Source organism: Ylistrum balloti, unplaced genomic scaffold (genome assembly GCF_031769215.1).
Source record: "Ylistrum balloti isolate Yb309-2 unplaced genomic scaffold, AGI_CSIRO_Ybal_v1 Utg369912, whole genome shotgun sequence".
Taxonomy (NCBI): Eukaryota; Metazoa; Mollusca; class Bivalvia; order Pectinida; family Pectinidae; genus Ylistrum; species Ylistrum balloti.
This window is the reverse complement of record NW_026782034.1, coordinates 483,605-509,891: the sequence shown is the minus strand read 5'-3', so window position 1 is coordinate 509,891 and position 26,287 is coordinate 483,605. Positions and strand designations below refer to the sequence as shown.

The 26,287-nt window shown below is 35.1% G+C and overlaps 2 protein-coding genes across 2 annotated transcripts; one reads left to right on the top strand and one right to left on the bottom strand.

The window, feature by feature from the left end:
* Positions 1–50: 50 nt before the first annotated feature.
* Positions 51–2,699, bottom strand: LOC132546771 (cell division cycle-associated protein 3-like). The gene is made up of 3 exons (XM_060210490.1): positions 2,474–2,699; positions 515–694; positions 51–307 (listed from the first exon to the last, which is right to left on the bottom strand). The coding sequence occupies exons 1-3, from the start codon at positions 2,697–2,699 to the stop codon at positions 51–53; spliced, it is 663 nt and encodes a 220-aa protein (XP_060066473.1).
* A 1,815-nt stretch (positions 2,700–4,514) lies between these two features.
* Positions 4,515–25,438, top strand: LOC132546774 (ubiquitin carboxyl-terminal hydrolase 5-like). Its single transcript, XM_060210492.1, has 21 exons — positions 4,515–4,613; positions 5,934–6,044; positions 6,393–6,518; positions 6,855–6,909; positions 7,554–7,672; positions 7,962–8,068; positions 8,659–8,894; positions 9,418–9,512; positions 12,195–12,388; positions 12,857–12,928; positions 13,921–13,996; positions 14,958–15,080; positions 15,904–16,057; positions 19,098–19,155; positions 19,532–19,654; positions 19,901–19,989; positions 20,275–20,382; positions 20,883–21,026; positions 21,464–21,600; positions 22,256–22,388; positions 23,197–25,438. The coding sequence occupies exons 2-21, from the start codon at positions 5,943–5,945 to the stop codon at positions 23,367–23,369; spliced, it is 2,424 nt and encodes an 807-aa protein (XP_060066475.1). The 5' UTR covers positions 4,515–4,613; positions 5,934–5,942; the 3' UTR covers positions 23,370–25,438.
* The last annotated feature ends 849 nt before the right edge of the window (positions 25,439–26,287 follow it).

Below are 26,287 nucleotides of genomic sequence, written 5' to 3'. Positions count from 1 at the left end.
TATATTTCCAACTGTAATAATATCAAGTTATCAACAATCAAACACAAAATTCAGTACTCCACATTCTCCTTCTCATGCACACAGTACCGACCACTACCTATCACCTCCTGCACACATGATTTGGCTGTCTCCATTCGCTTGGTCTGTTTTTGATGGATGATTACACGTGGTGAGTTCATATCGACTGTCCTTGTGGCTAGAGGTGATCGCGTGTTGTCCTTATTTAAAGATGAGGGACGTTTAGGAAACAGTTGCTTTGGCTGTGTTGGTTTTATAGGCTTTCTGTGAACAGTTTTCTCTATATGATCTGTAATACAGAATTTTAAAGGTACGGTAATCAATGTTTTTAATTATGATGCGAACCTTATTAAGATGTTTTCTTTAATTAACTTCAGAAACAATCATTTGAAACTTGTTATATAATTATCACAACTGTTTATTGAGTTACAGTACATTTTAACAAATGATCTATGTATGACAACCCCTTGTGTTCCTGTGACCATTGATATCATACCTTTGTAAACAAATTGCATTGCATCATCATTTGATTTTTTCTCTGCTATGGTCATTTGGAGGCTGTCAAACTCACGAAGAAGTTCGTCTGTATCTTCCAATTTGTCATCTGTATCATCAGCAGCTCCTTCATCTACAAGGTTTGGCATCAACGGCACCCGGTCCTGGGTCAGACGTGATTCTACGAACATGACATCATTAAAACATGATATACTGAAACATACAACAATAGTATACAACTTATTAAACTTATCATAAATCTGAAAGTATCACTCTTCCCAGAGGTAAGGAGTTATTGTGAACAAAGAAAGAATATTAGATCTTGAGTTAAATCGCTTCTTAATATCATGAATGGAGCTGGAAGGGTATACAATTCTTGTTATCAACCTATAGGGCAACAGAAATGAGTATCAAACAAGAGATCCCAGACAAATCCTAGTACCCATCACTGTGCGGTCTTAATTTTTCAAAAATTTGAATCATTTCCTTCGTTTTTTAATTTTCTTTCAGCTGTTCTCGCCCTTGATTTCATGAAATTTGAAAACTCCTCTGAAGAAATAGCAATAATAATCTTTAACTGCCAAATCCAAGATGGTTGTCTATTGGACATTCTGTTTTTCTGATCAGTTCCAAATTCAGGTCACAACTAGGGACCAAGCGGAAACTACATATGAGATTTGAGAAATATCTTCACAGTTTACAAGAAATAGTGAAAACAAACCTTCACTGTCAAAATCCCAACACAGGCACTGGTCAGTCATTGTTTACAGATGGACAGATCACGAACGTAGGGCGAATTGAATCACCATGATATCATATATGTTTGCTGGCAACGCTAGCAGCCATAAGTAGGGAAAATGTGAAAAAAGGTGAATGAGACCTACATGACGGAAGTATGGACAGTCAAACTATTATATAACAATTGTGTGTGATTATGTTGTCGGTACCATAATTTTTCAGCAAAATATATTAAAAGTTAGGCTTTACTGGATCCCCCCAAAAATAAACTTTTCAGATTCATTTCATATTAACAGCATGCAAAAACTTTAGACTTTTTTGTCATGTTTACATATCAAATATGCAATGTAAAACACAAAGTACAAAGTTTGCATCTTTTTACCCTGGTATCAAGGTAAGAAGAAATCTCTTTCAGTAATTTAAATATAAATGACTTTAAACTGACTCTGCTGCATTCAACAAGATATTGTATATATATTAATTTTCAAAATCTGGGGTTTCCCCCTAAAGCACACACCAAAACAAAAGATCCCAAAGGGATTTAGACTACCACCAGTATACATTACATGTATGATCTTTATTGATTCTCTATAAAATGAAATTTTTCTTTCCTCTTATTTGCTCTCCATTACCAGTATATGTTGTATTGATGGGTGAAATAATGGTAAACCTACATACATAATCTTAAATAAATATCTACATTGATCACATCTAAAAGAACCAAGGAGGAACATAATTGAGAATAACTGTAAAAAGAATTGTTTTAGGACAAATAACAGACCACAAACCTAGGGTGATTTGAATATCTGATGATGGCGGGCAAAAAATAATAAAATTCTAAAACATGGTCTGTAAAATCTTGCAAACACATTGTATTTTGAAAAGATATTGGTGTAATGAAGTTCCCCCTTTGTGATCTAACTATATATCAAGTTTGGTTTAAGTTTCAGCAATTAAGTTTTTTAGACAGGTGCACAATATGAAAGGTTACTTATATTACTGGTACTGAAATGTTGTACAAAAACAATTTTCAACAGGAATCAGTAGTCTTAAAGTCTCTGCCACCTACTTATGGCTACAAATCCATTTTTACTGTGTTTCCTATTAAATGTTTGGAGAGCAACCGGTGCACATTTTGAAACAAAAACATTTTTTTTAAACAAGTGATGTACATGCAGAAGTATTGGAATCTATGTGTATTTCTACAAGACCAGCTACTTACCAGGCATAATGGTGGCAATGGGAGTTCGAACTATCCCCACAGTTGGTGACCGCGGGTCAAGCAGACCCTCTGGAGTCTTTTCCACAATAATTGGAGTCCTTGTTATTCCCACCGACGGAGACCTGGGGTCAAATTCATGGTCCATGACACGTTTGTGAGTACCAGTGCGAGGAGGCGTGATCATCTCTCCCTCTCCAAAGTCAGTTTTACTGTTAGCCATGCCCATGTTATTAGTTATCTGAAATCATGATCAAAATATCACTGTAATCTATACATGTAATCAGACATTTAAAACAACTTAACCTCAGATCTTTAATTAAATTCTAAGAATTGTCAAATTCATTTCATTTGTAGTCTTTGACGTAAAAGCAATTTCAAATCCACTTAGTAAATATGCCTTAGATTGCCTTCCATTTTGATAATTTCCATTCTAACACTCAAATATAAACCATGCATTTTTTGAAAACTGATTTACAACAATACACCTTGGGTCAAACTGGTTAACTGGTTATATACCCTTGACACTATCTTCCATCAATGCGACTAACTCCTTTTCCTCCTCAAATAATGTTTAAAATGTATTGGAACATGCAGAAAGAGTACAGGAAAGCCTGAGCTCTCACTCAATAATAGATAATGTGAAAATGAAATTTATTAAGAAGTTTGTAAAAGTCAAACTTAGTCAGTACTTTGTGTACTGGTAACCAAACAATAGGTACTCAAACCCTCAACCATTTTTTGGGTACGAAACTTTTCTATTTCTCCCAGCAATACTTACCAGAACAAGAGACCAATAGAGTCTGTATTACTCACCTGGTTTTGTTTGCTGAAATTGCTTGATCTTAACTTAATCAAAAGCAATTAAAAAGACTTATATCAATATCCCCTACTAAACCCTGACCCTCTGCTACAAAGACCAATGATTAGATTGTGACCAAATTTAGTCTGAAGCATGTTTGTGTGAAGAAAGTCAATTTTGTATAAACAGTGGGTCTTGGGCCCCTGAAGCAGGTGAGGTGGGGTGCATTAGAAAAAAGAGGAAAAATATCTTTAAAATCCTACTATTTCTGTTTGAATTATTGCATTTTGCCCAAATGCGATCTGATGCACCCTTGGGAAAGAGCAAATCAGTTTTGTATACACTGGTAGGTCTTGACCCCCTAGGATGAGAAGGGTTTTAGCCCTAATTTTGGTCTGAAGCATCCTTAGGTAAAGTGAATTCAATATTGCTTAATCGTTCTTCTTGTGTAAGTAAACATGGATTCTGTCCAAATTTGGTCTAATGCATCTTCTGAACAAAATGGAATCAGCTTATATAAATGGTGTGTCTTGGTCCCCATGGGGCAAGATAAGAAAATTCTTTAAAATCCCTTCCCTGTTGTAGGAAGGTCTGAATTATGTGCCAATTAAGTCTGAAGCGTATGTGGCTGCTGGGGGAATCATTATTGTATAAATTATGGTTTTCGTTCTCCTGGGGCCAGACCCAATACAGAAAAAAAATCACATTATCTAAAATGCTTCCTTTCGGGAATGCCTGGATTTGTTCCAATCTATCTGAAGCACCCTTGGTTAAAGCTTGTTTAATTTTGAATACCGAAGTAGTTTGCTTTGTGTACGTGCTGCATGCCTAAATCTATCAAATGAGAAATGTATCTGTTGTTGATAATCGAAAGGACGAATGAAGAAAAATATCTGCTATTGAGCTAGTTATCTTAATCTTGTTGTAATTGGTGTAATAGATAGACATCAGTATTAAACAACGTATTATCTTTTTGTCATTCGTTTTTTGCTTTTACAATAACAGCAGCAATACAAAATACTTACATTAATTCTTCTTCTACTCTATTAGTTTTTCAAGCTTTTTTGAAGTTCCCGCCCTCACCAATCAAATCCACTCTTATATTTGGTCCGCAACTAAGTAACGGCTCATTTGATTGGTTATGGCTTTGTTATGCCAATCTGAATCCGGGATGTGTTTACTGATATGACAAATTAGCATTTCCTTTATAAGCTTGAAATTGACTTGGGACAACATCTCGGAGAATGATCATGCTTCTTTCATGAATGAGACATATTTGTTTGTTTGACTGATTATACACACGAATCCTCAGTTTTCTTGACTTCATTAACTGCGTGAAAGGTTTCTGGAATATTTTATTCGCTTTTGTATGAAGGAGTTTTTTATTGCAAGATAATAAGTTGCTAGTTTATTGTCAAACAACTTCCGTTTGATATCGCATCAACTAACTTATAATTTGTAGTTGTGTTATATTTTTATATCTACAGTTGTGTCTCGTGAAATGATGCACCCAGTGGAAATGGTGCAGTAACAGAGAACGTAAACTTTGTCAAAACATACACATTGAAATCAACATAAAGGAGTAGAAAAATGTTTACTATGCCATACTTCAGTGTGTTTAGTCTTAGTTAAAATGATATAATTAGAGAAGGCGATCCTTAAGGCAACATCGCTTCTTGTCATCAACAGCTAAGCAGATTTTGGCCAAATTTTGTCAGAAATATCCTGCAGGGAGAAGAACAAATGTTATGTAAATGGTGGTTCTTGGGGGCCCAAAGGTCTTAGGGGCAGGGCCAAAGAGGGGAAATAGAGCAATTGTATGAAATACTACTCCTGTAGGAATGATTGGATTTTGCCCAAATTCATTCTGAAGCATTGTTAGGGGAAGGTGAATCAGTTTTGTACAAATGGTGGGTCTCCATCCCCTAGGATGAGTGGGGCAGAGCCCAGTATTGGAAATAAGGCTAATCCTTTAAAATCCTTCTTCTCCTATAGGAATGATTTGGTCTGAAGTATGAATAATTTGGCTGACCCCAAAAGGACAGAGGGTTGGGGTCCAGTAGGAAAATAGTTGTTTTGTGTTGTGTGGTTGGATATTTAGAATTCCTTTGCAAAACAGACCCTATAGGCCTCTGGCTGATAATATTAGCCTCAGCTAAACAAATTATTTTTTGTTGCATCAATTCCTGTTATGTAGATGAAAGGTCTTTCAGATATTGTTTGTATAGTGCTCTGCTCATGTTCCTTTCAAGAGCTTTGCTTCATCTAATATAGTGCATTATAATTAGTCTAGATGAGATTTTTAGTCACTGGACGTCTTACCACCTCTTCTGTGTCGTTCTGCTGGATGTCTTGGTCATCATAAACTAAGGGAGGGAATGTGGAGGAGGTTGCATTTATTCTCCAAAATGTATAAGAAATGTGTCAATAAAGATCTGAAATTTTGTTGCTACATTCAGCAAGGTAGATCCTAGATGTCAATATCATGTGAATATTAAATTCTTTAAAATATATAGTCAAACCTTGTTTTCTGGAACTCTTAAAACTTAAAGACCCTGTATAATTTGATGTATTTCATTGGTCCTGCCCAAACTTTATAAATATTCATTCTTACTTAATTCTTATGTCACATACTTCATTTCTTTCTTTTGATTGTTTCAGGTATTTGAAATGGCTTTAGGTTCACTGTCTCAGCATTTGGCCAAAATTAAGTCTCCATTTGGAGGAGAAAAGGTTTTCAAGGATGAATGTGCATTTTCTTTTGATAATCCTGTAAGTATAGATAGTCAAATTTATCTTACTGTGATTTTTTTTTTCAATATTCAGGTTTGTGGTTTAAGTGAAATTTTAAAGCAAAAGAATTGTATTCTTTTATTGAAACCATGAACCCGACTGTTCCCTAGAAAACACTATTTTTTTAATACTTATTTGATTGGATTGTGTTTCATATTCAAATACCATATTGATTTAGTAAACATTTCTGGATTAACTAATTTCATAAATATACAAACTGACATGTTAACAAGGCAGAACAACTTGAAATGTCATATATTTATACAGACCAAGTCAATTTATATAGTTCAATGTATGTATTACTTGTGGTTTGTGTTTGATTTACAGGAAAGTGAGACAGGCTTGTATGTATGTATGAACAAGTTTATTGGACTTGGGAAAAGATTTGTTGAGGCTTACTACAGAAAAACAGGAAATGCTGTATTTCTACACCTGAAGAGAATCCGAAAGGAGGTTAAGTAGATAGAATTTAATTATACAGTGAATGATTTTTGATGAGTGATGATACATAAAAACATATATACGTACACTTTACAGTGTAGAAAGCATTGATATTCATGTTATACTCGTCTCCTGTATTGCCAATATGGTGTTCAGAAACTTGAAAACTGATCATGAGTCTACAGAAAAATGTATTCTTTATTTGGACAAACACAAAAGCAAAGAAAAAGTAAGGACATACAAAATTTGACAAATCCTGTATATTTAGAAACAAGACAGACTAAAATAATCAATGAGAAGTTATTTTTGTATAATAAATAAATTCACTGTGAAATAATTGTCTTTAAGGTGCCTCAAGATACAGAATCGCCACCGGAGAAAAAACCAACAAAAATGGCTATAGGTATTTTATCTTTCACTTGGAAGCTATTTTTTCATTGATTAACAAAAAAATTTAAGATTTTCTGAATTCTAAGCTCCTCTGTCATAGTATAGATCTAAGGATATACATAGCAAACTTCTTGTATTTCCTATGATGATACTAATACAAATATTTTCAATTAGCAATGTTCACATGCACTTTACAGAGAACCTGTAAAAAAAGGTTTTGTTTGTTTGAGTGTGTACTACTCAGGTCATTCTGTAAGTCATTATAACTCTACCCAGCTCTAACCGTTTTAGGTTTTTGACTAACACACATACACAGCTGATGGTGGTCTAACCTTCCTGGACAGTGATAAAGTCAAGGATTAAGTTGGGGCATAGTTGATTTAATAAGCCATGGATGGGAATGTGTATGTAGAGTAACGTAGCAGATAGATTAATATCTCATCATCTTATGAAGTTAGCATGATGCAGGGAATATATTTGTCAGAATTTCTTGTCTTTTTCTACATTAATATACTGCAAGCAGTTACATTGTTTATATAATTATATATTGTCTTCATCTAACCCCCTTTACAGGTGAATGTAGTCAGATACCCTCATGTTTTCTTGTCATTTTGTTTTGTGATTTTGACTTTACTACAATTTTTTGTTATGTGACAGGTCTTGAAGGTGGATTTAACGTAGATGAAAAGAAATATGTGTTTGAGGAGCAGAATTCAGTTGTAGTGTTGCCTGAGTGGACTGTAATTTCCCTGGATACTCCAGACTTGCCAGATATGGTAATCTCACACAATTCTTACACAGGCCTTTTGTCTGTTTGTTGGTTTAGTTTTGTTAACTTTATCAATAGCATGCAGAGGTTCACAATGCTAGAGGAAAGTACCGGGAGGAAACTTAGATGAAATGAATCCTGGCTGTCTTGGCAAGTGTGCTCTCTTTTGCACTACTAACCCTCCAGTCTATCAGATAGACAACTGATCTGTAGAACCTTGTAGTTACTGGGCTGTACTAAAGATAAAGAAGATCAATATGTCGATCTGGAATAAAGATTTGATTATTTTGCTACAGGTCCAGATCTCAGTCGCTGCGATTTTAGGGGCTGATGATGCATGGAAAATGGCTGAAGCTGCTGCCATGTCAGGGACGTGGGAAGGAGAGAAACGCAAAGTTTCCAAGTATGTTATAATCGTATTTAGAAAAGAAAGTAGTTTAAGTCTCTTATTGAAGTGATGATGAAATGTTCTCAGTACAATTAAACACATATTTCAGTCTGTATTTATAGTGCCTTTATGTCACTAATTAGGGTTTTAAATAGTCTTTTTAATAGTATTATATATCTGTTTATCTATATAACAGATTTTACGTCCACTATTACAGCCTTTCTGCCTTTCAGCAGACATAAGTACATATCTGTAGGGTAGTAGTGGGAAAATGATACCACACACTCCGTAAATCAACACAAAGAAAATACAACAATATACAGCACAAAATTAGAATTCAAAATAGAAATGAAATGTAGAACAAAAATCACTGACAATAGAAACAAAAAATGGTATCAAGAATCTGAGGGGATGACATTGTGGATTATAGTTCAAACATCTTGTAATATAGGTCTTGTTAATATACACACTGTACTGGTAGTGTTGGGTTTAACACTATATACTAATTCTGTGTATGGTATTAATCTGAACATGTTTTCTATGTAGAATTGTTATAAGATATAAATACATCATTGTATAGCTGCCTTCATTGTTCACTGCCACAGACATGCCGAGAATCTGAAACAACTCGACAATGGGAAAAAAATTCCACCCTCTGGCTGGAAATGTGAGAAATGTGATCTGACCACCAACTTGTGGCTAAATTTGACCGATGGCAGCATCATGTGTGGTCGTCGCTTCTTTGATGGCAGTGGAGGCAACAACCACGCTGTAGATTACTACGATGAAAAACGCTACCCTCTGGCTGTAAAACTTGGAACAATAACTGTCAATGGAGCAGGTGAGGCATGCTTATGTAAATGGCTTAACTACAAAAACATTTGGCCTGGGTAATTCACAACTCTGCCATATATTTGGGATATATAGCATTACCCATGTCCATTTGTCATGTCCTGTTCCATCCTGTTCTCAATCAATGTCACATCTGATTTGCTTCATATTTACATGTTAATATTATAACATCAAGTTCTACACCTTTTTCATATATGGTGGTCAAGATTAATGGCTGTGTGTTTTACCGTTTGATGGCCCTCATGACCTTTTATGTGTTGATGGACCATTAAGAATGTTACAATAATAATAATAGATTAATGGGTCAAAATTTATGTTTGATAATTTCTGCAAATCCATCAGCTATTTATATTTCAGTGTATGAGAGCTGGGACATTCATGTCTTACAGAAATTGGTAAATCTTTCTGATTTGTTTAGTTCAGTTGCATTTATAGGGACGTTTTGCCTCGAAACATATGAAAATATTTATTCTTCTAAACATATATAAACATATTAAATAATTTGTTGACAGATGTGTTTTCGTATGATGAAGATGATATGGTGGAGGACCCGTACTTAGACAAACATTTAGCTCACTTTGGTATCAACATCACATCTCTAGAAAAGGTAATGGCAAACCTCTGTCATCCACGACGGAGCTGTTAAACTACAGCCGAGCATTACATTGGTATCAGTATCACAGCTCTAGAACATGTACAATGATGGGCCTCTTCCATTCATGGCAGAGTTAATAAACTAGAGTATAACCTCATTAAAGATCTGCTGAAAAATTCTTGACCTTTTTCATAATATTGGTATATCATTTTCTCATTTATATATGAAATTCATGTTATTTAGATATGCATTGTTAAGTTGAACAAAGTAACACTCAATAATGTAATTGAATAGATATAAAAAGTCAAGATTTTTAGGAACAATGATTTTCAGTTAACATTATTGCAAGTTTAAATTTTAACTTTAAATTTAAATTTAAGTTGAAATCAAATTTAATTTAAAGTTTAAACAAAAACTATGTTATAAATTTGTTTTCAAATATGACCTTAATTGTTGGGAATATGAGACTGATCTTAATTGTTGGGAGTATGAGACCAACCTTAATTGTTGGGAGTTTGAGACTGACCTTAATTATTGGGAGTGTGAGACTGACCTTAATTGTTGGGAGTGTGAGACTGATCTTAATTATTGGGAGTGTGAGACTGATCTTAATTATTGGGAGTGTGAGACCGACCTTAATTGTTGGGAGTTTGAGACTGACCTTAATTGTTGGGAGTTTGAGACCAACCTTAATTGTTGGGAGTTTGAGACCGACCTTAATTGTTGGGAGTTTGAGACCAACCTTAATTGTTGGGAGTTTGAGACTGACCTTAATTGTTGGGAGTTTGAGACCAACCTTAATTGTTGGGAGTGTGAGACTGATCTTAATTATTGGGAGTGTGAGACCAACCTTAATTGTTGGGAGTGTGAGACTGATCTTAATTATTGGGAGTGTGAGACCAACCTTAATTGTTGGGAGTGTGAGACTGATCTTAATTATTGGGAGTGTGAGACCAACCTTAATTGTTGGGAGTTTGAGACTGACCTTAATTGTTGGGAGTATGAGACCGACCTTAATTGTTGGGAGTTTGAGACTGACCTTAATTGTTGGGAGTTTGAGACTGACCTTAATTGTTGGGAGTATGAGACTGATCTTAATTATTGGGAGTGTGAGACCAACCTTAATTGTTGGGAGTTTGAGACTGACCTTAATTGTTGGGAGTTTGAGACTGACCTTAATTGTTGGGAGTATGAGACCAACCTTAATTGTTGGGAGTTTGAGACTGACCTTAATTGTTGGGAGTTTGAGACTGACCTTAATTGTTGGGAGTTTGAGACTGACCTTAATTGTTGGGAGTATGAGACCAACCTTAATTGTTGGGAGTTTGAGGCTGACCTTAATTATTGGGAGTGTGAGACCAACCTTAATTGTTGGGAGTTTGAGACTGACCTTAATTGTTGGGAGTTTGAGACTGACCTTAATTGTTGGGAGTTTGAGACTGACCTTAATTGTTGGGAGTTTGAGACTGACCTTAATTGTTGGGAGTTTGAGACTGACCTTAATTGTTGGGAGTTTGAGACTGACCTTAATTGTTGGGAGTATGAGACCGACCTTAATTGTTGGGAGTATGAGACCGACCTTAATTGTTGGGAGTTTGAGACTGACCTTAATTGTTGGGAGTTTGAGACTGACCTTAATTGTTGGGAGTTTGAGACTGACCTTAATTGTTGGGAGTTTGAGACTGACCTTAATTGTTGGGAGTATGAGACTGACCTTAATTGTTGGGAGTTTGAGACTGACCTTAATTGTTGGGAGTATGAGACCAACCTTAATTGTTGGGAGTGTGAGACTGACCTTAATTGTTGGGAGTATGAGACTGACCTTAATTGTTGGGAGTATGAGACCGACCTTAATTATTGGGAGTGTGAGACTGACCTTAATTGTTGGGAGTTTGAGACTGACCTTAATTATTGGGAGTGTGAGACCAACCTTAATTGTTGGGAGTATGAGACCTTGTTGTGCAACTGAGAAGACCAAATTCAGTATTTATATGCTGACCATAGTAACAGGTTCTGGTCACAAATGATTATCATTGTTATACCAATGTCTGTAATTCCATCCATCTGCATCACCATTTCTGGACAATGACTTTATTCTCTACTTACCTATTGCAAGTGCTTGTTTGGATTGCTTTTTGAGTTGAAAGGTGAAATGTCCAGATCACCATTACTATAAAACTGAAATTTGTTCTCTCTCAATAACTCAACTTCCTGTTGACTGAATAAACTCAGATTTCACACAATGCTTCCCTACAGACATGGCTTGCTTTTTGATGTGAAAGGTCAAAGGCTAAAGTCACTGACTATTAATGGAAAATTTGTTTCTGCTCAATCACTCAAATTCCCTTGGGCAGATCAATTTCAACTGTCACACACTCCTTTCTCACACAACCTTGCTTGTTTATTCATGATTGAATCAGGTCAGCAACAATGTTAATATTAATAGAATATTCATTTTGACACAGTAAGTTGAATTCTGCCCAATAACGCAAATTTCCTGGACTGATCAATCTCAAAAATAGCAAATGAATCCATGGACTGTCCATTCTAAAAATTTGAAATGAAATTGGCTGACCTTATAGAAAATTAATTGTAATTTGATATCAAATTAAAACCTACATGTATACCACCAGAATTATGCTTTTCATGACATTAAAAATTCACTTGACTGACACATGGAGAAAAAACTTTCAGACAGACAAGACAATGGTAGAGATGGAAATTGATTTGAACCAGAAGATTGGAGAGTGGGACGTAATCCAGGAAGCTGGAAGCAAGCTAACTCCATTGTATGGTCCAGGATACACAGGCATGCGTAACCTTGGTAACAGTTGCTACATGAACTCTGTGATGCAGGTTCTATTCACCATACCAGACTTTGTACAGAGGTAGGTTGTTCCAGAGAGGAAATAGTTGTCGAAGAGAGGAAGGGGTTGTCATATGGAGAGAGGAGCTTTGTAGAGAGGTGGGTTGTTGTTCAGAGGAAAATGTTTTGGTATAAAAGTGGGTTATTCTCCAGAAGGGAGAAGTTGTATATAAGTGGGTTGTTCAAAGGAAGGGTTGTTTTATTTAGATGGGTTTGTGTCTAGAATAAGGGCATGTTGTATTACGGTGGGTTTTGCACAGAGGGAGGGGTTGTTTTATAGAGGTGGGTTCGTGTACAAAGAAAGGGGTTGTTTAATTGCAGAAGTTTTTTGTACAAAGGATGGGAGTTGTTTTATATAGATGGATCATGATACAGAGAAATGGTTATTGTGTAGATATGGGTTACAGAAGAAGTGGTAGTTTATTGTTTGTTTGTTTGAGATTTTCCCTTTATAGCTGAGAAATAAAAGCCTTATTATTGTGTTCCACAGGTACTGTGACAATGCTGTAGACATTTTCCAGTGTGCCTCAGAGGACCCATCCAGCGACTTTGTAGTACAGATGTGAGTAATCCCTCCAGTACTATGGTAAACTCATGTATATGTTAGTATAGCATTCCCTTAATGGTTTCAGTAGCTTAATAAAAAATAGACCAAAGACAATACTAAACTCAGCACGCATATTTGCATTCATTCAAAAGTAAGGAACTCTATAGATAACAAGGTTTTACATACCTCTTTATTACAGTAACAAGGCTATCTCAAAATAGTTCACAAATTACCATTAATGTCCATGGTTATCAGACCATTTGCAGGCTGTCAACCAATTCCTTTATTACTATATTTTCCTATACTTTGGTTCAAAGACCTTTATTTAGTATATTTTCCTATTTTTTGAAAAGTATTCCTATATTTTTCAGGAATTTTTTCACCAATAAATGTAGAGATTGTAAACATTTCTTTGATACTGCTTTTGGCTTCTTTATTTTACAAGTTAGAGAATTTGTAAGTAACAGCATCACCAGCATCACCAGCCACCAGAACATGATTCAGTGCATCTCTTTATCACCTGTATGGGCACCTTGTAAGGCAGTACAACATGTTATTGGCCTTTTAGGTGCCCATTCAGATTATGATTTGCTATGCATAAGAATTGTTAGTATAAATGACTTTGATTGAAAGGATTTTCGTTTGGAAAACTCCACTATTTTGCCTCAAAACTAGCAAAAAACTCCTAGATCTGTTGAAAAAATATTCCTATATTCCTCCTGTATTTTGAAGAAGACTTGGTTGACAGCTTGCTCTTGCTACTAGACGTAATCTTCTCTGGGGAGTATACAGCCAGAGCTGCCATTAGGCACTAATGTCTTGTAGACAATATTACAGTTGAGTCCTCTGTAACAAATCTAGAATAAAAGTATATTGTCCTCAGATACAGCAAGGTATCCATGTCAGAAATTAACTAGTGACCATTCCATCACTATCGCAATGTCCTACCACTAGACCACGGTGCTTGTATATATAGTATGTGGTATGTTTATTATTGGTATTTTTAGGGCCAAGTTAGGACTCGGCCTTAACAGTGGAGAGTACTCTAAACCGCCACCAGAGGATGTCAGTGAAAACATACTGGTAAGTAGCTTTCAGACCTTTCATAAAATACTCATCAATACTTACCTAATACTATTTAAAAGTGCATAATACTATGGCTTATTTTGTGTGAAGGAAATCTTCAACTGCATGGTACTATCCTTATATCTCATCTGATCATTAGCATTTTTTCACATTTTTCTGCGGAGAAATCAGTGTTTATATAAGTACCAACTGATATCTACTGATTTTCATCACTTCATTTATAAAAAAGAAATTTGGAAAGAAAAAAACATGATTATAAGTATTTTCCACTGATCACTGCCCCTAATCAGGACATTGCTCTCTAGGTACTGAAGTGTATCTTGTATAGGTTGGTTTTCATTAAATTTCTTCCCTCTACATTTCGGGATCTCTTTAATTTGGGATCAGAAAACAGTTTTGTAAGCAATTTTTACCAGATAACAGCATAGAAAGTGAAGCGACAGATATAAAAATGGCATTGTCTTGTTATGTCAATTGTATTGTCAAACTACATGTATCGAACGTTAGAGACCATGCTAACATTTCTCATACACTTTTGAACACCTGTTTTTTGTGTCACCTGCCAAAGGCGACATACAGGTATAACTATGTCAGCGCCATGGTCCGCACAAAGGTTTTTAGCAATAAATTGAGTTCAATATAGACAATCAGACTCAAACTTCATACAGTGCTTCCTTATCATAAGTGCTTGCTTGGTATTGCTTTTCATATCCAAAGGTCAATGGCCAAGGTCACTGTTACTATGAATAGGAAATGTTTTTTATGATGAATAGATGAAAATGATGTTAGACTACATGGATGAACAATCCAACAACAAAGAAATGGACAGGATTACTTACAACTTAAAACCTGAAAGGCTACAGAAGTACATTACCATTTGATGTAATACACATGAAACTATTTAAAACCTGTGACATTAAAACCTATAGAAATGAATTACTGTTTATATGATTTACAGCCACCAACAGGTGTACGTCCACAGATGTTTAAAACACTTATTGGACAAGGCCATCCAGAGTTTTCTACCAAACGTCAACAGGATGCACAAGAATTCCTCTTGCATTTAATAAACCTTATTGAGGTTAGTATATGTATGATTTATCAGAGTCTTCAGTAACAAAAAATGTGCTTCACAAGTGTGTTTAATGTTTCTGTTTCTTGCATGATTAAGTAGTAAAATACTAAAATATTAGCTACATAAAAGAAAAATATTTGAATACATGTATTTGTATCAGTCTTTTTGATTGGTAAACATGATAAGATGATCTGTGTTCTCCCTTTTCATTGGAGGAAATCAGCAGAGATGTTAGTTTTCATTGGAATGAAAAGGCAATAGATTTATACTTACTGTAATGAGAAGTAATACCTATCAATTCATGATGATATGCATGTGATGCATGTTCTGGTCTTAAACCTCACAGAGGTAAACGTTTATGTTACTGATGGACCAGTCAGAGGCTTTGTTTATCACTTATTCTGTATCTTTTTGTAAACCTGGTTACCAACTGTCAAAATATGTGTAGATATGAGGTACAATGGCGATTCTGCTGTACTATATCTTGAATACATATAGACAGTTATAAACATTACACATGCACATGCACACACACACGCACGCACGCATATATATTTAATCTGTTATATGAAATGGCAGTAATTAAACAGAAATAAAGAAATTTCTACTTTTTCTTTTAACTGTTTATTCATCAAAACAACAAAACAATAACAACTCCAATCAAATACATTTGTACTTACGCCATTCAATCCTGCACAGGTGGACACTACCTTTGCTGAGAAAGCATATATAAATCATATAGTTAAATCTGAGTTTGTTGCATTCCAGCAACGAAGGGCTTGTTTAGAAATACCTGAGGTGTCTATTTTAGAAAATGTGCATTTTTCAGAGAAATACTGGGGGGCAGGTCAATCCAACAGGAAGTATGAAGTTCCAAGTGGAGGAGAGAGTAGAATGTATGCAGAGTCATAAAGTGAAATATACGAACAGGTGTGACTATTGTCTGGCACTACCTGTACCTGTGGAGGCTGCCAATAACAAAGGTGTGTATCATATATCATGAAGGTGAGACGGTGTATGTCAAGGATCACTTCTCCATTCTTGTCATGTCATATTTGTCATGTTTTCATCTAAATGTTGTGGGTCACCATTCACTGCATAATGGTAAATCTTCTGATTTGGTTAACATTTTATTTATAAAGTGAAATGAGCAGGAATCAAACTTCAGCTGACCTAAGGATGTATGTTCAGTGTGGTTACTGATTTTAGTGTTCTATCCAATTTTAATAAATGTGTAAATAGTTAATTTGTTATAGTTTGCCATAAAAACATTTAAAAAGGCTGTTTTGTTTGTATGTGATGATGTGTAACTGTTTGTTAACAGATTAGGTGACACAGTATGTGATGATGTGTAACTGTTTGTTAACAGATGAGGTGACACAGTATGTGATGATGTGTAACTGTTTGTTAACAGATGAGGTGACACAGTATGTGATGATGTGTAACTGTTTGTTAACAGATGAGGTGACACAGTATGTGATGATGTGTAACTGTTTGAATTGTTAACAGATGAGGTGTTAACAGATGAACAGTATGTGATGATGTGTAACTGTTTGTTAACAGATGAGGTGACACAGTATGTGATGATGTGTAACTGTTTGTTAACAGATGAGGTGACACAGTATGTGATGATGTGTAACTGTTTGTTAACAGATGAGGTGACACAGTATGTGATGATGTGTAACTGTTTGTTAACAGATGAGGTGACACAGTATGTGATGATGTGTAACTGTTTGTTAACAGATGAGGTGACACAGTATGTGATGATGTGTAACTGTTTGTTAACAGATGAGGTGACACAGTATGTGATGATGTGTAACTGTTTGTTAACAGATGAGGTGACACAGTATGTGATGATGTGTAACTGTTTGTTGTAACTGTTTGAATTGTTAACAGATGAGGTGACACAGTATGTGATGATGTGTAACTGTTTGAATTGTTAACAGATGAGGTGACACAGTATGTGATGATGTGTAACTGTTTGTTAACAGATGAGGTGACACAGTATGTGATGATGTGTTGATGTGTATGTTTGTTAACAGATGAGGTGATGATGTGTAACTGTTTGTTAGATGAGGTGACACAGTATGTGATGATGTGTAACTGTTTGTTAACAGATGAGGTGACACAGTATGTGATGATGTGTAACTGTTTGTTAACAGATGAGGTGACACAGTATGTGATGATGTGTAACTGTTTGTTAACAGATGAGGTGAAACAGTATGTGATGATGTGTAACTGTTTGAATTGTTAACAGATGAGGTGACACAGTATGTGATGATGTGTAACTGTTTGTTAACAGATGAGGTGACACAGTATGTGATGATGTGTAACTGTTTGTTAACAGATGAGGTGACACAGTATGTGATGATGTGTAACTGTTTGTTAACAGATGAGGTGACACAGTATGTGATGATGTGTAACTGTTTGTTAACAGATGAGGTGACACAGTATGTGATGATGTGTAACTGTTTGTGAACAGATGAGGTGACACAGTATGTGATGATGTGTAACTGTTTGTTAACAGATGAGGTGACACAGTATGTGTTAACAGATGATGATGTGTAACTGTTTGTTAACAGATGAGGTGACACAGTATGTGATGATGTGTAACTGTTTGTTAACAGATGAGGTGACACAGTATGTGATGATGTGTAACTGTTTGTTAACAGATGAGGTGACACAGTATGTGATGATGTGTAACTGTTTGTTAACAGATGAGGTGACACAGTATGTGATGATGTGTAACTGTTTGTTAACAGATGAGGTGACACAGTATGTGATGATGTGTAACTGTTTGTTAACAGATGAGGTGACACAGTATGTGATGATGTGTAACTGTTTGAATTGTTAACAGATGAGGTGACACAGTATGTGATGATGTGTAACTGTTTGTTAACAGATGAGGTGAAACAGTATGTGATGATGTGTAACTGTTTGTTAACAGATGAGGTGACACAGTATGTGATGATGTGTAACTGTTTGTTAACAGATGAGGTGACACAGTATGTGATGATGTGTAACTGTTTGTTAACAGATGAGGTGACACAGTATGTGATGATGTGTAACTGTTTGTTAACAGATGAGGTGACACAGTATGTGATGATGTGTAACTGTTTGTTAACAGATGAGGTGACACAGTATGTGATGATGTGTAACTGTTTGTTAACAGATGAGGTGACACAGTATGTGATGATGTGTAACTGTTTGTTAACAGATGAGGTGACACAGTATGTGATGATGTGTAACTGTTTGTTAACAGATGAGGTGACACAGTATGTGATGATGTGTAACTGTTTGTTAACAGATGAGGTGACACAGTATGTGATGATGTGTAACTGTTTGTTAACAGAACACAGATGAGGTGAACAGATGTTATGTGATGATGTGTAACATGAGTGACACAGTATGTGATGATGTGTAACTGTTTGTTAACAGATGAGGTGACACAGTATGTGATGATGTGTAACTGTTTGTTAACAGATGAGGTGACACAGTATGTGATGATGTGTAACTGTTTGTTAACAGATGAGGTGACACAGTATGTGATGATGTGTAACTGTTTGTTAACAGATGAGGTGACACAGTATGTGATGATGTGTAACTGTTTGTTAACAGATGAGGTGACACAGTATGTGATGATGTGTAACTGTTTGTTAACAGATGAGGTGACACAGTATGTGATGATGTGTAACTGTTTGTTAACAGATGAGGTGACACAGTATGTGATGATGTGTAACTGTTTGTTAACAGATGAGGTGACACAGTATGTGATGATGTGTAACTGTTTGTTAACAGATGAGGTGACACAGTATGTGATGATGTGTAACTGTTTGTTAACAGATGAGGTGACACAGTATGTGATGATGTGTAACTGTTTGTTAACAGATGAGGTGACACAGTATGTGATAATGTGTAACTGTTTGTTAACAGATGAGGTGAAACAGTATGTGATGATGTGTAACTGTTTGTTAACAGATGAGGTGACACAGTATGTGATGATGTGTAACTGTTTGTTAACAGATGAGGTGAAACAGTATGAAGCAAAGAAGAAGGAAGTAGAAGCAGAAGGAAAAAGAATGTAAGTCTAATTGTTACTTTGGTGTCTATTTATTGTGTCACATTAAACGAGGGTGTTTTAAAAGTTTATGTAATACTTTTTTTAATGTAATGATTAAAAATTATTTTGATTTACATCTGTACATATATCAAATGCTTATTAAAAATTAGACAGATTAAGTTCAAGTTCTTTTATTTCTGAAGTCTACAGTCTTATCAGGATTTTTAGCAGGTCTTTTATTTAATGTATTGATAAAAGAGAATCGAAAACAATTAAAAACAATGATTTAAATGAATAAGGGAAAAGCATGGTTCTTAGAAGGTGTATATTTAATTTCTGATCAAAAATAAAAAAATAACTGCTTAGACTTAATGAATTTAACATTTATTAATGACAGGGATCCTAAAGAGCTTGTGCGACCCAGAATTCCTTTGTCTGCTTGCCTACATTGTTTCCAAGCTGAAGAAATTGTTGATGACTTTTACAGTTCTGCACTGAAAGGAAAATGTACAGCAAGGAAGTAAGAAATAAAAAAACATTTTACACTGCTTAAGGTTTTGACAGAAATGTTTCTTTGATCCCTTAGAGATACATTGTAATTAGTTCTCTGTAACCCTCACATCAACATTGAAGTGAATTAAATGCAATTAGTAGAAAAGGTATGCAGTTTATTATGATAAGACAAATTCCTATTACCATAACCCTTGAAAAAATATATTGTTTGAAGATGCTACTTCGAAGACTGAGAATCCTATTTCATTTTCAGAACCACACGTCTTTCTTCATTTCCCGATTATTTGATGGTACAGCTTAAGAAATTTACAGTTGGGGAGGACTGGGTTCCTAAAAAGCTTGGTACGTAACACGAACAACACAGGCAGTGATAACCAGCAATCAGACGTAGGAATCGTGACCTTCATTCAGTGTTAAATTAGGAAACATGGTTTAATCTAAACTTGAATTATGAAATATGGCATTGACTTGACCTTATTAGGGAATATAATTTGTATTACTGACCTAAGTAAGGAATCATGATATTGGTGTGACCAGCCCAGGAAGATAAATGCCTTCAGGTGACCTTAAAAAAGGTCAGCAGAATGACATGAAAAACAAGCCTATGATTTATACACTCTCTTACAGATGTTTCTATAGATGTGCCCGAGGAAATAGATTTAGCGTCATTAAGGGGGTGTGGCCTGCAGCCAGGAGAGGAGGAGCTACCACAGGAACAGGATGATTCAACCCCTGGTAAACTACATTTGTTATCTGCTTTAAAGCAAACATCCTTGTGATCCCAGCTATGAAATAGTGTTTCCTGTCTGTTATCCCTACAGATATACAATAGACCTTACTTTACTGCAGTTTCTCAACATTTTACTGATATTATTAGTTCTTCAACAAAGTTGCATACTGAAGTAACTATCTAAACCATTGTTACTACATATAGATTTGATTAGAAATTATTGTCGTCATTATAGCTTTAAGATATAGTTTTCCTATGATTTACATGGTCCTATGATATTTTGAAAGGTTGTATTTTATTTTTATTAGTAAGGAGCTGGCACTACTAAAGAGACTATAGGTTTTACACTCTGTCCATCCCTAACTTTGTATGTTACAAAGTTCATAATGTTCATAGTGTGTCAGTTTCTAAATATTATCTATTATATATAGTTGTATAGCAGTGAAATCTGCATTATACTTCTGCCTTATAAAACATCCAGTGTAGATCAGATTGTTTTCTGTAGTTATAGAGATTGATGAGGCAGTGGTGGCCCAACTCATGGATATGGGGTTTCCTCTAGAGGGCTGTAAACGAGCAGTGTTCAACACTAACAACAGTGGAGCAGAGGCTGCCATGAATTGGGTCATGGAACATATGGGAGATCCAGGTAAGTGTGAACACATAGGATACACAGGTCAGTGTGATTAAATGTAAGACACTGATGTGAACACAAAGAAAGATTTAAACAAGAGTGAGAATTATGTACCATGAAAAGGAGCAGGCAAAATCTATCAAAACTGAATTTTTATACTACAACCTTGCACTCTTGAGATGTATTTATTGAATGAAATAAAAAAAATATGAATCTAGACTAATTAAATTAATGGCATTTCATGGTATACTTCAGTGTGGTTGCACTATAAAGTCACCTTCATTTAAACACTGTCACAAAAGAGGCTTACACGAACATCTCACAAAAACATGCATTCAACACACACACTCACCTTGCATACACATGAAGATCTTCCTTTAATGACGTAAGATAGTATAAATCAAATCATTCCTTTGTAGTGATGACCTCTTAATCTTTATGTCTAACTCCAGATTTCTCCAGTCCGTTCACGCCACCCGGAGTGAAGAAAGGAGCAGCCAAAGACTTTATACCAAATGAGGATAGTCTTGTCATGATTATGTCCATGGGATTCACTAGAGACCAGGCTATTAAGGCACTCAAGGCCACGGTAAGATATGTAAGGTCACCAGAAATGACACTCAAGGTCAAAATAATGTCACTCCAGGCCACAATATTGAAATTGCAAGGTCACAGTTTGTAACACTCAAGGTCACAGTATGTAACATTCAAGGTCACATTATGTAAAGCTCAATGTCACGGTATGTAACACTCAAGGTCACAGTATGTAACACTCGAGGTCACAGTATGTAACACTCAAGGTCACTGTATGAAAAGCTCAATGTCACAGTATGTAACACTCAAGGTCACAGTAAATGTCACTCTCTGCCATAGTAAGTGGTCCTGAATGTCATAGGTAATGTCAGGAATATAAGGGAGCTACCTTGGTTTTGATCAGCTGACCTGTACCATACAAAACATGTCACCAACTTTAAGGTAACCTTGAGACATTAGTTGTGCATATCACTTTTCTTTTCTTAATTTAACAAGGACATGAAATCTGGAAACATGAATTTGAACAATTTCTTTGTTGAATTTTGACTTCTGTGATATATAGACAGTGGAAAATAGTAGTTTGTATTTTAAAGAAATCAGATATTTTCTATAAATTTATATCTCTTAGCATTTGCTTGTAATAAAAATGAGAAATCATATGATTCTCACCAGAACTTTACATAAGCTTATGAATATTTTATGTTCATTAGGATAACAATGTGGAACGAGCTGCTGACTGGATCTTTAGCCATGTTGATGAACTAAATACTCCCATGGAAACTGAAGAGCCAGCAGGTGCAGGTGCTGGCCCATCACAGCCTGCCTTCAGGGACGGACGAGAAAGTATGTAGGATAAGCTCTGAGTATACTAGTCATAAACACCTACTTTCCTAATAAGTGCACAGTGATACTATTGTGTGTGACAGGTTTTCTTTGTGTTCAGTTTTAAAATATCGTACAACTTAGTGGTATATACTTATACTTCTGTGTTTCTTTAATGTTGGTTAAGTTTGTTGTATGATAAATTGAAGTACTTAGTTGTTTACAGGCCTGGGGCGTTTGTAATATACCCTATACAGTTTGGACTGGCTAAAACTATTTAGTGGATAATTGGTGTCACAATGAAAGGCCAACATGTCTAATATTGACACAAGCCTGGAAATTACAAGCTTTCAAAAATCATTTCTGAGCAGAAGAAAATATCCTAACTGATATGAAATATGGGAAAATATCAGGATAGAGTTGGGTTTTTTATAGAGGGAATATTTATACACAGAAAAATTATAACTAGTGGGATATCATAATAAATGGTTTCATCGCTCTAATGGTCTTAATATATATGTGAAAGCTTCTGTATAACTTATAACAATATAGTTATTTAGGTTAAGAACTTCTAACAGAATAGTTGTGTAGGTTAAGAACTTATAACGGAATAGTTATGTAGGTTAAGAACTTCTGACAGAACAGTTATGTAGGTTAAGAACTTATAACAGAATAGTTATGTAGGTTAAGAACTTCTAACAGAATAGTTGTGTAGGTTAAGAACTTATAACAGAATGGTAATGTAGGTTAAGATATGTGTGTATAATTGAAATACTTAACCTAAACTAAATTAAATTTATACTTAAAGTTGTTTCTATTGTTTCCACAGAATACCGCCTGAAAGCGTTCATTAGTCACATGGGTACATCTACAATGGTCGGCCATTACGTGTGTCACATCCGTAAAGATGGTCGCTGGGTGATATTTAATGATGAAAAGGTGGCACTGTCTGAGAACCCGCCTCGAGATCTGGCTTACCTGTATCTGTATGAGCGAGTATGAGGGCTGGTAGATGTGAACGGTGGTTGTATTTTATGTTGCAAAAGTGAAGTTGGATGTTTGCTGAATTTGTTTTATTTATGTCAGTTAATTTGATGGAAATAATATTTTTCCTGTTTTGCAGTACATAAACCTGATCTTGAAAATTTCATCAGTAAAATAATGAGATGTGTGTTTTAAACACCCCTTAACATCTGGATTGCAAAATTTGTATTCCTTAAAATAAAATTCTATTGTTTTAAAAGAAAGTTGCAAAAATTAAAAAATTACTGACTAAACAGCACTCTTGATTGCAAAAACAAAACATGCATTAAGGATTGTTGCTAGTCATGTGCATTAACAGTACTGTGCACAAAACTTACTTATGTTTCAGTAGTGAAACTTTGAAATCCTGAAGAAAGATTGGTGGTTACAGTATGACATAAAATTATTTCTGATTTAGTAACCAGGTATGCATCCAGTATGAAAACATTGACTCGTAAATCTTCTGATGTGAAAACCATGCACTGCAGCCTGAAGGAACTTTCAAGGCAAACTTGGTTATAATGGAAATACACAAATAAACTAGTGTTACCAGCATTAAATATATTTCATCATGATTGTCTAGGTTACACAGGATCACAAGAAAGATGCTCTTTAATTACGAGTATTCAAAAAAAAGTTTTGGAGATGGGGAGGTGAACATTTTAATTTGGAAAAAACCTGAGCATATAGATCTCTGATACAAATAGAATTTCTCATTTTGATTCTTAATTTGATGAAAATTGAGTTAACATATATTTTGATAAAAATATTACAGCATATGAGTTCCATGCAAAATTTACTGTTACCATTATAAAACTGATAAATTGTGAATGTTTCTTTGACACAAAACACCTGTTGGTCTATTTGTCTGTCGCTGTACCTTAATCAAGGTTTCATTTACCTTAGTGTATCTATTGCTGATAAATATTAGGGTGACTTTGACTTCCAGCAGGACAGTGATGAATATTATTCAATATAGTGCTAAATATCAGGTTGAATTTGACTTTCAGCAGGACAGTGATGAATAATTTTCAATATAATGTTCCTTAACATCTTTTGACTTCAATCAGCATGGTGATGAATATTATTTTAATATATGTGAAAAGTTATACAGAGTTGCTCTTTGAGAAGGTGTTACGCAGTTGTAATACACTTGTATGGTGATGCCTGTTTGTGATACGTTAATGTGTTATCCTGAAAGGATATCTAGTTTAATGTTGTACTAGTTATATCATTACTGTCAATTTTACTATTTGCTTTGTCACTAATTGCTTTATTTCCAAGAAAAAAGCTTTTCACAATCATGATTATCATAGTTCAGTTATTTATAGATCTGTAAATCTGTAAATGATACCGATGTGTGAATGGATATGAAATTGACATTCTCACAAGTGATTAACGATACATACATCCAGTCAACAAACACTTCATAGTGAAAAAATAGGAAAATTATAAATTTTTTCATGTTTTGGTTGAAACACATATTTGCCTCTAATTATTTGATTTTTTACATGTAACTTTGTTTGGCTGCATTGGTGCAACGGGATTGATAAACTGATGAATAAGAAATACATGTATTGTAACTTGTATTAAATATTATATCGTATGGTACTGTACAGTGGTGTTCATCTGATGACTCCTAATTAGATTGATTCCTACTTACTGAAAAGTTAATTACTTTCAAGGGATTCTATTTCTTGCTGTTTCTGAGGATGAATAGTAGCTGGAAAAATAGATTACTTGAAAATAAAATAGATACAGAAACACACCTAAAGGTCATTTCATAGCTTGCTTTAAAAAGACATCCTTCAATCCCTCCTACTTCAAGCTTTATTTAAAACTGCAAAAATTTGAACCGTGGACAAAATAACCTTTTTAACATTCAGGAGCAATAAACACATTGATATTGATCATTTTAGAAATGATACACAAAAATTATCGCTGCTTTTGGTAAAACTGCTAGATTTTCTTAACATAATCTGGAAACTTTAAAATGGCATCTTACTTCCCTGAGCATTTGCTGTTTCAATAAAAGTTAATAAAAGGAATTTCCATGGTTTAGTTATTATTTTTACACTTAAATATACAGTAGAAAATGTACATCAATATTGGGTGGGAATGACCTCTGATTATAGTGTAACATGCTTTCATTTTGTTACTTTTATGAAATCATGTCCACAAAATCACAGTACAAAAGTAATCCCAGTTATCAGAAGTATATAATGAAGACTAAAATTGCCAAGAATTTGCTTTATCCATATTTTTTCACAGGGGTTGGATGAGGTAATTAGTTTCTCTGTAACTTCCTGTCAGGGCATTGATATTCTTTGACATTTGTAAGGGTTACTTCCCTTGTCCTACTTCCTGAAAGGCACACAGAGGTGGAAAGATGAAAAAGCTCGGAAGTTAATGGGGAAAATGAGAGAAAAAACAGATTAGGAGTGATGTGCATTGGAAGAAAACACATAATGAAGAGTGCTCATGGAAGTCAAAGCGGAAAAGAGAAAGTAAAGGACATTTCATGATATGACATAATGGAAAAAGTGAGATATTTTTGAGGTAGCATATTGTTCGGAAGAGTAAGCGGTTAATCAAATGTTCAGGTGGCAGAGATGTCGTCCAATATATATAACTGGTTTTACATCCACTAATATGGCCAAAAAATATACGGAATGACGTCTCTGCCACCTGAACAATTGATTAACATCTTACTCTGACGAACTATCTTGCTATGTCAAAAATGTCGTTCAGAGGAAGAAAGGGAATGGTGAAGGAGAGGAAAGGGGGTGATGAAGGGGAGAAAAGGGGGTGTTGAAGGAGAGAAAAGGGGGTGTTGAAGGAGAGGAAAGGGGGTGATGAAGGGGAGAAAAGGGGGTGTTGAAGGAGAGAAAAGGGGG

What these genes read in the sequence shown, in the direction of transcription:
- LOC132546771 (XM_060210490.1), bottom strand. Translation starts at nt 2,699, where the DNA reads ATGGGCATGGCTAACAGTAAAACTGACTTTGGAGAGGGAGAGATGATC. An exon ending in CATTGCCACCATTATGCCTG is followed by an intron (nt 695 to 2,473) that starts GTAAGTAGCTGG and finishes TCATGTTCGTAG; the next exon opens with AATCACGTCTGACCCAGGAC. An exon ending in AATGCAATTTGTTTACAAAG is followed by an intron (nt 308 to 514) that starts GTATGATATCAA and finishes TCTGTATTACAG; the next exon opens with ATCATATAGAGAAAACTGTT.
- LOC132546774 (XM_060210492.1), top strand. Translation starts at nt 5,943, where the DNA reads ATGGCTTTAGGTTCACTGTCTCAGCATTTGGCCAAAATTAAGTCTCCA. An exon ending in ACCAACAAAAATGGCTATAG is followed by an intron (nt 6,910 to 7,553) that starts GTATTTTATCTT and finishes GTTATGTGACAG; the next exon opens with GTCTTGAAGGTGGATTTAAC. An exon ending in GGAGGCTGCCAATAACAAAG is followed by an intron (nt 16,058 to 19,097) that starts GTGTGTATCATA and finishes GTTTGTTAACAG; the next exon opens with ATGAGGTGAAACAGTATGAA.